Consider the following 10,879-nt stretch of genomic DNA (forward strand, 5'->3'; position numbering starts at 1 on the left):
TCCACCCCAGCACCAAGTCTCTGCTGGTACCCCAGCCTGGCAAAAGGCATCACTGCAGCAGTTCTTCCCAGGAGATGGGTCTGGAGAAGACTTCCCTTTCCAGCCACAGATCATAGTTCATCTGGAAGTCCTCGGGCAGCTCCACACGCTGGCCCAGCACACTCTGTAAACAGTTATCCACGGGCAGGAAGTCAGGGTTGCTGTGTGCCCGGTCGTAGCGCCGGGAGTTGAAGCGCTCGATGCTGGCTCGTAGGGCACACTCCTCGGCTTGGAAGTCCCAGGGGCGTGCATCCAGATCTAGGCATGGAGCAAAGCAGAGCATGAGGCCTTTGAGAGACAGGAGCAGAGCCTACCTTCTCAATCCGTGCCAACTGAGAGCTGCTAAGGAGCAGCCAATCCTAATCAGCATTACTCTGCTTAAGAGCACCCTCCTTTGGCCCCCTCAGGGTATCAGCAATCAACAGCTGGGCACAGGGGGAACAACACAGGGTACTCAGAGGCTGGGGGAGTAATTCTAGCTTTGTCTGACAATACATGGCCTCTGCCAACAGTGGAGATACTGTCCCACTGAACCAAGCCATTAGCACTGTGGAAACTCCATCTCCTTAATGTGTCGCTCAGCTACGCTGGGGAGCAAAGGTTCTGATAGCAGATGGGATGTAGTGTCAGGACTGGCTATATCACACGCACTGGGTCCTCTTTGGACTGGAGATGCAGCCAGCCAGGTTTCCACCTGAAACTTGAGGCTCTATCATGGTGGGAGCAGCTCCCCCACCCCCACCCATCTTCAATATGGAGGTACAGCACCAGCAAGCAATGAGTCCTCCCAGGCTGGTGTTAAAGCCTCCACTCATGCCCAATCAGTGGTGCCCTCTGGGCTAGATCAGAGCTCTGTGGGGCAGCACAGGAGAGGACAAGAGAGGCGGTACCATTTCCATAGGCCCAGTCGTCGTTGAGCCGGTGCCGCACTTTCTGGTAGATTGCAGACATGGTCTTCATATTACTTTTCCTCCACTGCCGTCCCAAGTACTTGGTCTGCACCTTAAGCAGCTTCAGGACATAGAGCTGCATCATAGCCTGTTTCACCTTCAGGGCACGTTTCAGGATAGGAGCTGACTTGAACACAACCAGCATCTGAAAAACATGCCCGTAAGTCAGCCTGGACCTGGCACCAAGACAAGGCTAGGCCAAAGGCCTGGGCTCCTAAGACACAGGGCAGGGGTCCACAACCCCTCCACATGCCCACCTAGGCCGAAGCACTTTGCACTGACTCAGCCCAGCTGCCAGGGGCTCCTTACTCACCATGGTGCGGGAGTGTTTCCATTTAGTCAGCTTATTCAGGATCCGCAGGAGGTTGATGCAGGAGAACAGGTTCCGCCAGCAAAACTGGTTGTTGTCGCCTGCTTCCTGTGGGAAGAGCAGAGCTGGGGGCATGAGTGGCCCAGCCCAGCAGTAATGCAGTGCTGCTGCTGGGAGGAGCTGCCTAGGCCTGCCCTGCTCAGAAAGCATGCACAGGGTCTTTCCAACTGCTGCCGATCATCCCAAGCCCTGTGAAGCCAACTGAGGGCCAAGGCTGTCCCAGAAGGCACAGAGCCCCTACTCTCCCAAGCTACAGCCACCTACTCTGAAGCAGAAGAGCACCTCCCCTGCACATGTTACTGGACAGTTCCTTTCTGTCCAGCCCCTCTGTAATGCAAAAGAATACCTGGCCAAGGATACCCTTCCCAGCAAGGGGTGCCATGGCTTGGGAGGGACAGCAGGGTGGGGGTCCTAGCTTACCAGACTCTCTGCTGTCAGCTCCGGGAGTTCATGCACCACGCAGTAGGGGTAATCCAAGACAGAGATGCTGTGAGGAGGAGAGAGGGCATCAGTCCCCACTGTTCCTCAATACCTCAGGGTTGAGGACAGAACAGTAGACTCATCTGCAGGACTCCCTGCCACCCACAACCCCATGGTGCAGCATCCTGGAGATGGTCACTGTGGTCATTTGCCCCAAAGGGCTCCCAACTGCCCAAGCCCATATAGAGATGGGACACTGCTGCTGATTCAGGCAGCAGGAAAAGGAGTCTGGGGTGAGATCAGAGTCCGACTTCCTTCTTGGGGGCCACGCTGCAAGCTGTCAGGGAGAGGGAGTGGGTGGCCTATTTTTGGGTGTCCCACTGCAGAGCGAGACTGGGATCCCACCAGGGTACCCTTCCACAAGATGATACCCTTCCCCTCTCCCACAGTGGCCCTCCGTGTGCAGCGATCTCAGCCCATAGCTGTGACAGGGTCAGTGTGGCACCCTAATTGTGCAAGTGTTAGGCTCCCAGCCCCCTGTCACCTGTTCTTGGCAGTGATGTAGGACATGATGTTCTGATTGAAGAACTTGAGGATGAGTGGGATACAGTTGGCAAACACCAGGTGCTGGGCCATGTACTCGAACTAAGACCAAAGACAAGGCAGGCAGCTGAGCAGGCAGCCCCTGCCCTTACCCGCAGTGCTGCCTGCTCCCCAGGTAAGCTGTGCCCAGCAAAGGTCCCCACACCAGCTCACTTGGTAGATATGATTCAACTTGAAGTGCTTGAGGAGCAGCAGCAGGACAGCAGAGATGGCCTTGACAATGATCTCTTTGTGGCGATTCACATCCACCCCCAGCTTCATGCTCTGCAGCACTGTGGTTCTGGATGACAAAGCCACAATCTTAGCACATAGAGTGAGGAGCAACCCACAGCCACAGGAGACAGCACCAGATAACCCAGATGAAAAGATAAAGCAGGGCAATAGCCCCTAGACCTCTCCAGGCTGCTTCCTGCATCTCCTCCCCTCACATTCTACTTCATCAGTAAACAAGCTACATCTCGGCCCAAAGCCTCCAAACCACAACCACGTGCATAGCTGGTACCTCCTCCACTTCACAGCTGAAATGCAGTCACCTCTGGGGTGAAACAAATCCCATCATGGAAATGCAGAGCTTAGAAAGCTGCCCAAATTCAGGAGCATGACTAACAAAAGTCCCCCATGTTTGACTGAAATCACAAATAGACTGGCCTTAGCCTGATGCTCTGGGCTGAAACCACAGGGAATGTGCCTGTCCTAAGACAGGTGACACCTCCCAGAACAGAGGGAAGGTACTTGCTGCTGGGATCCCAGCACCATCTGCACCCTTCTGAGATTCCCCAAAGGTCTCCCATCCAATGAGCAGCCAGATCCCAGCCTTCTTAGCCTGAACAACCTGGCCAAACCTTAAGTTAGGGGCTGGGGGACACAGACAGCTTCCACCCCACCACAGGCCTCACCCCACCCACAAGCTGCACTCACGGCATCTCCTCAGGCAGGACATCTGCCAGGATGTTGATGGAATCTGTCTTGGCCTTGGAGGTGGGGGCTGCAGCCAACAGGATCTTGAGCAGAGCAATCTGTGGAGAAGAGCTGGGTGAGGATGGCAGGCTGCATCAGGAGGTACTGACTCTACTGCCCCAAACTGCTCTCCCTTGCCCATGTGCTACTGGATAACATTGGCAATGGACAGGGGAGGCCTGAAGCCATGTGACTGGATACATGGTTCATCATCATTCCTCCTTGCCACTGAAATACAGCCACATCTAGGGTGAAACAATGGTAGGGATGGGTCCAAAGTATTAAAGGATGCAGGCAGGAACAAACCAACAAAGAAGAATTTTCCTCACATCAAGAAGCGAGAGGATGAGAGGGAAAGCACTGTGATCAGGGAAACCCGTTTTAGTCTGAAGAATGAAGGAGGACAGGGCCCAATAGTGCTCCTCAAGGAAGGAGAGAAGGGCTGAAGTTCAGGGAGCAAGGGCAGGATCAACAGAGGGGGCACAACTCACCATGTACTGAGGCAGGCTGGGGAGGAGCCCCTGGTACAGGATTTCTACAGGGACTTGCTCCACTTCCTCTTCCCCCTAAGACAGGAAGAGGGTGAGATGCCCAGCCCTAGTGCCACCTCCAGACTCTGACATATGGCAGGAGGCTGGTTCGCACTGAGGTGCATGGGCAGGCCTGACACCCCCTGGCTCTACAGAACCAGACATAAGTGCCCCCGCAACCCCAGACCACCTCTCTCCAGTGACCTCAGGGACCAGTACTGCAGGCTCAGCAGGAGGTCACCTTGTGAGGATCCCAGAGGACAGATCATCCTGAAGAAACCCCCATAGGACCTGTGCCACAGCCAGGCCTCTGCCCTCTGTCTCACTCCACCCCTTGCAACGCACAACTCCAAGAGGGGAGTGCTCCCTCAGGCACTCACCCCAGAGAGTGGGGAGCGCAGATACTCCTCCTCCATCTGTACCTGGACCTCTGCAATGGATGTGTACTTGTGCTGTGCAGAGACAAGAGCATGGAAGGTCAAACCATGAGACAGAAGCCCAGCACTAGTTACCACAGCTGCTGCACGCACAAGGCAAAATCAGGAGGGGCACTAAGAAGATGCCTGTAGTATTTCATTTATCACTACCTTCTCCTTGATCATCTTTCTGAGCACAGGTAATGGCAATGAGCAACACCTCTCTGCTCTCTTGTTGGATTTAACCCTCTCTAACTAGACAGCAAATAGTGCACATGCCAACTGCTTTGAATACTTCCTCCACAAAGGCTGAATCAGCAGTGCCTAGTCACCACACCTGGGGAAGGGCTACCCTAACCAGTCTGACCAGCTGCAGGGCAGACAAGGGAATCTAGAGAGAGTTAAAAGGGCAGATGTGCAAAAATAAGAGAGGTGAAGGCTCCAGGCCTGTCGGCCAGCAGGGTTGTAGCTCAAAGACAGCTGGCCCAAGCCATGACTGTGCTAGGAGGGGCCACCCACTACAGGGACAGAGGCCCCTGGACAACACACAGAGTGAGGACGGGAGCTTGAAGAGGGGCACTCACCTGTTTCAGGGTCCGAATGCTCTCATGGATGGGCCTCGGCAATCCTACGACAGTGTTCGTGTCACTGAAGAGAGAGAGGTAGACTGCACGCTGAGTCTGACAAACCCCCTTCTTGCTCAGAAGGAAAGGGGAGCAGCTTCTCCAAGACAGCAGACCCACCCTCTGGCTCTGCCTAACACTCCCTCCCCTCTAGTTGAGTGCTGCCAGTAAACTGGCTTGCCTTTCAACTCACCTCCCCAGGGTATAACCAATGAATTTGCTGCGACTGGATTCCAGGAACATCTCAATGTCCTTCTCTCTGTTGGACAGGAAGGGAAAACATATCCCCATCTGATCATGCCTCACATCTAAGCATTTCCCATATACCACAGCACTCATAGATAGGAAAAGCAATCTTGAGCAGCAGAACTTCCTGAACTAAGCAAAATGCTGCCATGAAACTCCCAAAACCTCACTCCAGGCAGATCACTCCCAGGATAAGCTGTAGCGATCTTGCCCCCAGGGACACACCCAAGATGCGTTCTACAAAGAATCACAACATAAACCACCACCATCAATGACATGTTGCCAACACCTCCACTGCCCATGTCCCTGCTAGTGGGATGGTTGGTCTTAACAATGTAATCACCGGAGAGTTGCCAGAGGAGCTTGGCTGTTGTTATTACATGATACAATGACTGTCTACAACCAAGGAGCTACAACTCATCTCTCACCTTAACCATCAACCCTATGAGCCTGGGAAAGGGTGGGGGGGAGAAGTTGAACACTCCAGCACCCCAGAAGGGCAATGTAAGCTTGTTCTGACCCCAAGAAGTTCTTTATGGTGCTGAGGACTGACCTGACCTTGGGGGCCCAGGGCAGCCCCTTCGGGCAGGTGATGCGGTCAGTCGGAGGGTGCTGGATGGGTGGAGGCATAACTTCGTCTCGTTCAAGGGGGAAGGTCTCGCCCTCAAGGCTGTTATCATCATCATTTTCCTCTTCTTCCTCACGGGAGTCATCAGCTTTATAAGGGTCCCGCTCATTGAAGGCATCTAGGTTGTCCTGCTTAATCAGGGCCTGGAACCAAAAAAGAAGTCAGCCAAGTGTGGGGCAAGGTGAATGTCATGTCAATAGAGATATGGGGAATCTCACTTAGGGAAGCAAGTCACCCTGAGATGACACCAGTATCCCACATGAACAAAAGCAGCAGCATACTGGGGTGGACCATAGATTTATCTAGACCAATACCCTGTAGCTCAGATTTAGAGTGTGGATGCTAAGGGGGAAAAGTATTTGTGCAGGGCCTACCCAGGCTCATCTGTCCCCTGCCCCTCTTCTCTCACTGCTTGCAGGACTCATGTCTATGGGAAAACTGGCCTGCCCCATGAACCATTGTCCTGTTACAGGTGAAGCAAGGCCCTCAGTCTGTCTCATGCTTGGCCTCACCTTATGCTCCCTCCGCCCTCGCTTCTGCTGCTGTTCGATGAGGTCAGAGGCTGATGCTGGTGGGGATGCAGCCCTCATGTTGCGGATCACTTTGATGCTGTCCTCCGGAAGTGGCGGGAGTCCCAGCATCTCCCGTTTCTCTGCCTTCATGCTTTGTAGCTCCTCGAAGCCTCCTAGAGTGCACTGCAACAGGAACCCCCAAAACCTCCACTTAAACTCCCACATGCCACAGCACACAGGGCTTATGCCTCAAACACCTCCACTAACTCCAAGCCTTAAGCCCTTCCAGTGCCACCAGAAGAAAGTCCATATAAACCAATCCCAGAGGCACCAAGCTGGGCCAGTAATGTCTTAAATGTGGGATCGGTGATGTCTCGTTTGGACTGTATCTTAGCACATCAAACAATGCAGCTCTCTGTCTGAAGACAGCTGTGGAGAACCAGGTTGGTCTGGCCACTAAACATGTAGCTCTTTGCAGCTACTACAGAGATTTGCCCCTGAGTAAGTCCAGCTGCCCCACACTTGGGCTCTAACAGCTCAAGATCATTAGAAGTGCCAGACCAGGCCAGACGCAGAAGTCTAGCTAATCCAGTGGCCAGGCCTGATCCAAAGTGTCTGTGTAGAAGTGATGCCATAGTGCCCTGCACCAAGTTACCAGGCAGTAAGCAGGGCATCTTCAAGCAGCACTGCCGCTTGCCTTATAACAGCTTCTGAAGCACAGCAGAAAGCACTGCATGAGCCAGAGACCAGCCCAGCTCCTAAGGCCCTCAGTGAGAATAACACCACCTGGAACACCACCCAGAAAGATAAGCCCTTGCTTCTGGCACCAGGCACTAAGGCAAGTTGGGAGCACTGCCCACATCAACTCAGCACCTTCAACTGAGCATAACTGTGCTGCATGGGAGCAGAGGTGCAGTTATTCTGGGAAAAGTGCTAAGAAGCAAACACTTTGAAGCTGTGATGGGGAAGGAAGCCCAAACTAGACAGAGCCCTGGGGGCATGGGCTGCACACACTGAAATCTGAGGAGGAGGCTGAACTCTGGCCCTAGCAAGAAACTGCAGAAGTCCTCATAGCTTTACTCAGACTGCAAGCTGTTCAGGGCAGGGGCCACTTCCTTGTTGTTTCTTCAGTGCCCAGAACAGTGGAGCCATGACTGTGCTAAACACTACTGCGATAACAAACCAACATCATGTCTTCCTCTGCCCTAAATTGGAAGCACTGAATTGTTAATCCAGCATGAAACGGAAGCAACTCAATCCTGTTCCCATATCCCAACCCTTGCCACACTTGCTGTGGCCATGAATTTCATTCACATTTGGGTAAGAAGCTGCTTGGTTTCTATAACTCCCTGTACCTCAAATGAACCAGAGGCAATTCACACTACAGATGCTTTTCTGGCTTTGTCCTACAAGTCAATACACAGAGATCCATACTGACATAAGCTGCATTGTTTCGTGGCACTCAGCAATGCAACTCAAGACGGGAAAAGAAAAATACTGCAGGGCACCGAAATGAACAATGGAATGTAGACACGGAGTAGCCACCTACGATGCAGTTTGGGCAAAACATTAGCATTTGATATATCGAGAAGACCTTATAGGGATGTTACTGCTCTGGGATGGAGATACTGCTGGTCCCAGGAGCGGTCCAGTCCTACTGTCCATAAGTCTATGATGCTCATCCACATCTCAGGGCAGCTGCACTGTGCTCACTTCAGGATAAGACAGTCACAGCTCTGTATCACTTGCTTCCAGCCAAGTTCACCCCAGATTAGGTCCTAGGCAGAGAGTCTTTAGAAAGCACCTGTTTAAGCTTTCCTGCCCAGGCGATAGTGGCTCTTACCAGTACAGTCTTCCAGAGCAGCAGCAAGACCTTCTTCATAGGGAAGTGAGGGGCGTGACCACTGCAGAATTTGGTCACCATGCCAAAAAGCATGACGGAAAATGGCTCATTGTTATACAGCGGGGCACCTGTAAGCAAACACACCAGTGCTAGCTGGGCTTCCCTGAAGAAACCTCTGCCCTCCTCAAACAGACTCCCCTAACAGCCCCTTTCCCTGGATCCTAACAACCTACACTTCCATCCCCCTTTCCTGCTCACTCCGGCCAACTGCTCTATCCCTTTCAGAAGTCAGAATCTACTCTCTCACTCTGGTGCTAAGGGAATGAGCACTCCACAGACCAAACTCCTGCTTTGCTGTGTGAGGTAAGGCAGAGGTAATGGGAGTGCTGGCTTCCTTAGCTCAACCAGCTCTACTACAAACCAGCTCAGCTGCCACTAAGAATAAGGGTTTTCCATCCTGTTCGGATCTTACCTATTTTACAGAGACAGCCTACAGGGAACGCTGAGGCATCTATCAACTGGGAATCAAACTGGTACCTTATTTCTCCCACATCACAGTACCACCAACCTGGCTGACAGCCAAACCATGAGGGAGTTTCTGTGCATCCCCTGCCTAATCTCATCATGTCCCAACTCACCCCACCCATCTATACACAGGCATGCGACACTCCAGCAGAGGAACCTACCTAGCTCTGCACGGAAGGTCTGCCTCATTGTCTTCCACTCCACCTTGTCTCCCTCGCACTCCTGGCGGACGGTCTCCACAATCAGGTACATGATATTCAGCAGCACCCTGCAAACAGCAGAGGATCAGACCCCACCACAGAATGAACAAGATGGGAACAGAGTAAAAAACAGATGCCTGGAACCTGCTGGCTTCAATTAAACAGACAGGAGCTTAGTCTACATTGCAGTATGGTCAGCAGCATCTCATCTCCTTGCCAGCACAGCTATGTCCCCCAGCCTGGATACAGCTGAGCCAACACAAAAGAACTTCTGTCTGCAAAAGGTCTGTCATTCGAGGAAATGGTGAATCCATACTGGCAGAAAAAGCTTTCTGTTGATACCACAGGTCTGCTGGCAAAGCTATGACAGCAGCTATGACAGTGCCCAGAGGTGCTGGCACTACAGTCCACTTCAATTCCTTCCCACAAAAGGAGGGGGCTAGGAACAAAGAGATGAGGGCCCCCACGATGAGTTGGGCACAGAAAACCCTCTAGCTGCAGTATGTGGGTCCAGTGGGTTGACACCTTTAAGGAGGTCAGACAAATAAATGAGAGGGAGGGAGCAGTTATAAGGCATTAAACATATGATCACCATATAAAGTAGATATAAATCTCAGTCCCCCACTGTCCACATCTGCTTATTCTTCAGAATCAAGTATTCTCCACTGACCTTTGATAGTGTCCATGCACGTTAGAGAGGGTTTGCACTGGTAGAGACCAGTTTACTCATCATAAAAGTTTTATTTGTATTTATTTCAAATGAGGGATCACCAAGCTGAACAGGCTAAAAACAACTGCCAGGCCTGAACTGCTCAGCACTCTTTTGACCCACTTGTAGTAATTCACAGGGAACAGTCTGATCCAGCATAGGAAAACTCTACTGGATTCATCAGCTCCAGTATTTTGCAGATCAGAGTTGCCTGTACTCAATTCCTCAGATGCCAAGGCTGCCTATCATGTCTGTAGCTGTTCCCACATTGCAGAAAGTGTAACCAAGGCAGTGAGGGGCAACGTTAGAACTAGGAATAGCATTCAAGCCTCCCAAAGGCAGGCAATAAATCCCACAATGCACCTGGCCCAAGGCCCTTCCTCAATCCCATAGGCCTTTTGCTTAGCTCCTGATGTCCAGTGTTCAGTCCCTTATTAGCTTAAGGTTATTCACAAGGCTTCTTACCTCAAGTCCGTGCTATCAGCCAGGGAGATGGCAGGCTTCCTCACTGCACTGCTGCATGCTGCGCTGTTGCTAGAGGAGGAAACAGAATCAGCAGCTCAGATCAGGTTGCTTGCATCTCCCTCACCCTATAAAGAAAACACCTGGGAAGTTTTAACACCAGCAGAAGTAACCAACTGACACACAGGAGCCAGCTGCTCTGGCAGGGATGCAATTCAATACTGGAAGCCTCCAAATGAATAATGCAACACCTGGAATAAATGCAGAACCCTTCATGCTTGCCAAAACTACGAGCATCTAGATGGAGGTCCATTCTCCTCAGGAAAACTGATGATTTCTCAAACATCTCACTGATCCTTCCCCATCACCTCAGTACTTCAACCCATTTCTCAGATAGAAAAAAAAAAAAAACCTCAGTGACTTGCCCAAGCTTTCAAGGATGTCAGAGCTGTGATTACCATTTAAGAGTTACTGGCTCTCAGACCTATAGTCATGCCACCCTGCACTCAAGTGTTAAGCTCTCCACTATGAAGAGAGACACCAAAAATAAAGTGCCCTCAATGGATTTTTCACCCTATGTTCCCATCAACAGCAACCCAAGCATCTGCTCAGGACAGATAGTGAGGGGTGATAGCCTCACTCTCAGATTACATGGATGGACTCCCAATAGGAATCACATTCTCCAGAACTGTCTAGCTCCATGCACATCTCCTATCCTTCTACCTCCAGTAGGGGAATGATCAGGTGATAACACAGGAGATGACTTCTCAAGTATGCCCTTTGTTATTAAAAGAGACCAGCTGCTTTGCAAGAGCCAGGAAGTTTGTCTCAAGAGACTGGAAATAT

The 10,879-nt window shown here is 51.7% G+C and overlaps 1 protein-coding gene across 1 annotated transcript in view; it reads right to left on the reverse strand.

Annotated features, from left to right (window-relative positions):
• The window catches only part of STRIP1 (striatin interacting protein 1), a 36,646-nt gene that overhangs the window by 17,759 nt on the left and 8,008 nt on the right, over window positions 1-10,879 (reverse strand). The window contains exons 7-21 of the mRNA XM_019546264.1: window positions 8,824-8,930; window positions 8,138-8,265; window positions 6,295-6,477; window positions 5,708-5,925; window positions 5,102-5,167; window positions 4,870-4,933; window positions 4,250-4,321; window positions 3,831-3,905; window positions 3,301-3,398; window positions 2,536-2,662; window positions 2,324-2,424; window positions 1,780-1,846; window positions 1,303-1,407; window positions 930-1,134; window positions 1-297 (exon numbers count right to left, since the gene is read on the reverse strand). Coding sequence (XP_019401809.1) covers window positions 50-297; window positions 930-1,134; window positions 1,303-1,407; window positions 1,780-1,846; window positions 2,324-2,424; window positions 2,536-2,662; window positions 3,301-3,398; window positions 3,831-3,905; window positions 4,250-4,321; window positions 4,870-4,933; window positions 5,102-5,167; window positions 5,708-5,925; window positions 6,295-6,477; window positions 8,138-8,265; window positions 8,824-8,930 — 1,864 coding nt within the window. The 3' untranslated portion in view covers window positions 1-49. The remainder of the gene's footprint in view (window positions 298-929; window positions 1,135-1,302; window positions 1,408-1,779; window positions 1,847-2,323; window positions 2,425-2,535; window positions 2,663-3,300; window positions 3,399-3,830; window positions 3,906-4,249; window positions 4,322-4,869; window positions 4,934-5,101; window positions 5,168-5,707; window positions 5,926-6,294; window positions 6,478-8,137; window positions 8,266-8,823; window positions 8,931-10,879) is intronic.

The sequence above is a fragment of the Crocodylus porosus genome, unplaced genomic scaffold (genome assembly GCF_001723895.1).
Source record: "Crocodylus porosus isolate Cpor-Errol unplaced genomic scaffold, CroPor_comp1, whole genome shotgun sequence".
Lineage (NCBI taxonomy): Eukaryota > Metazoa > Chordata > Crocodylia > Crocodylidae > Crocodylus > Crocodylus porosus.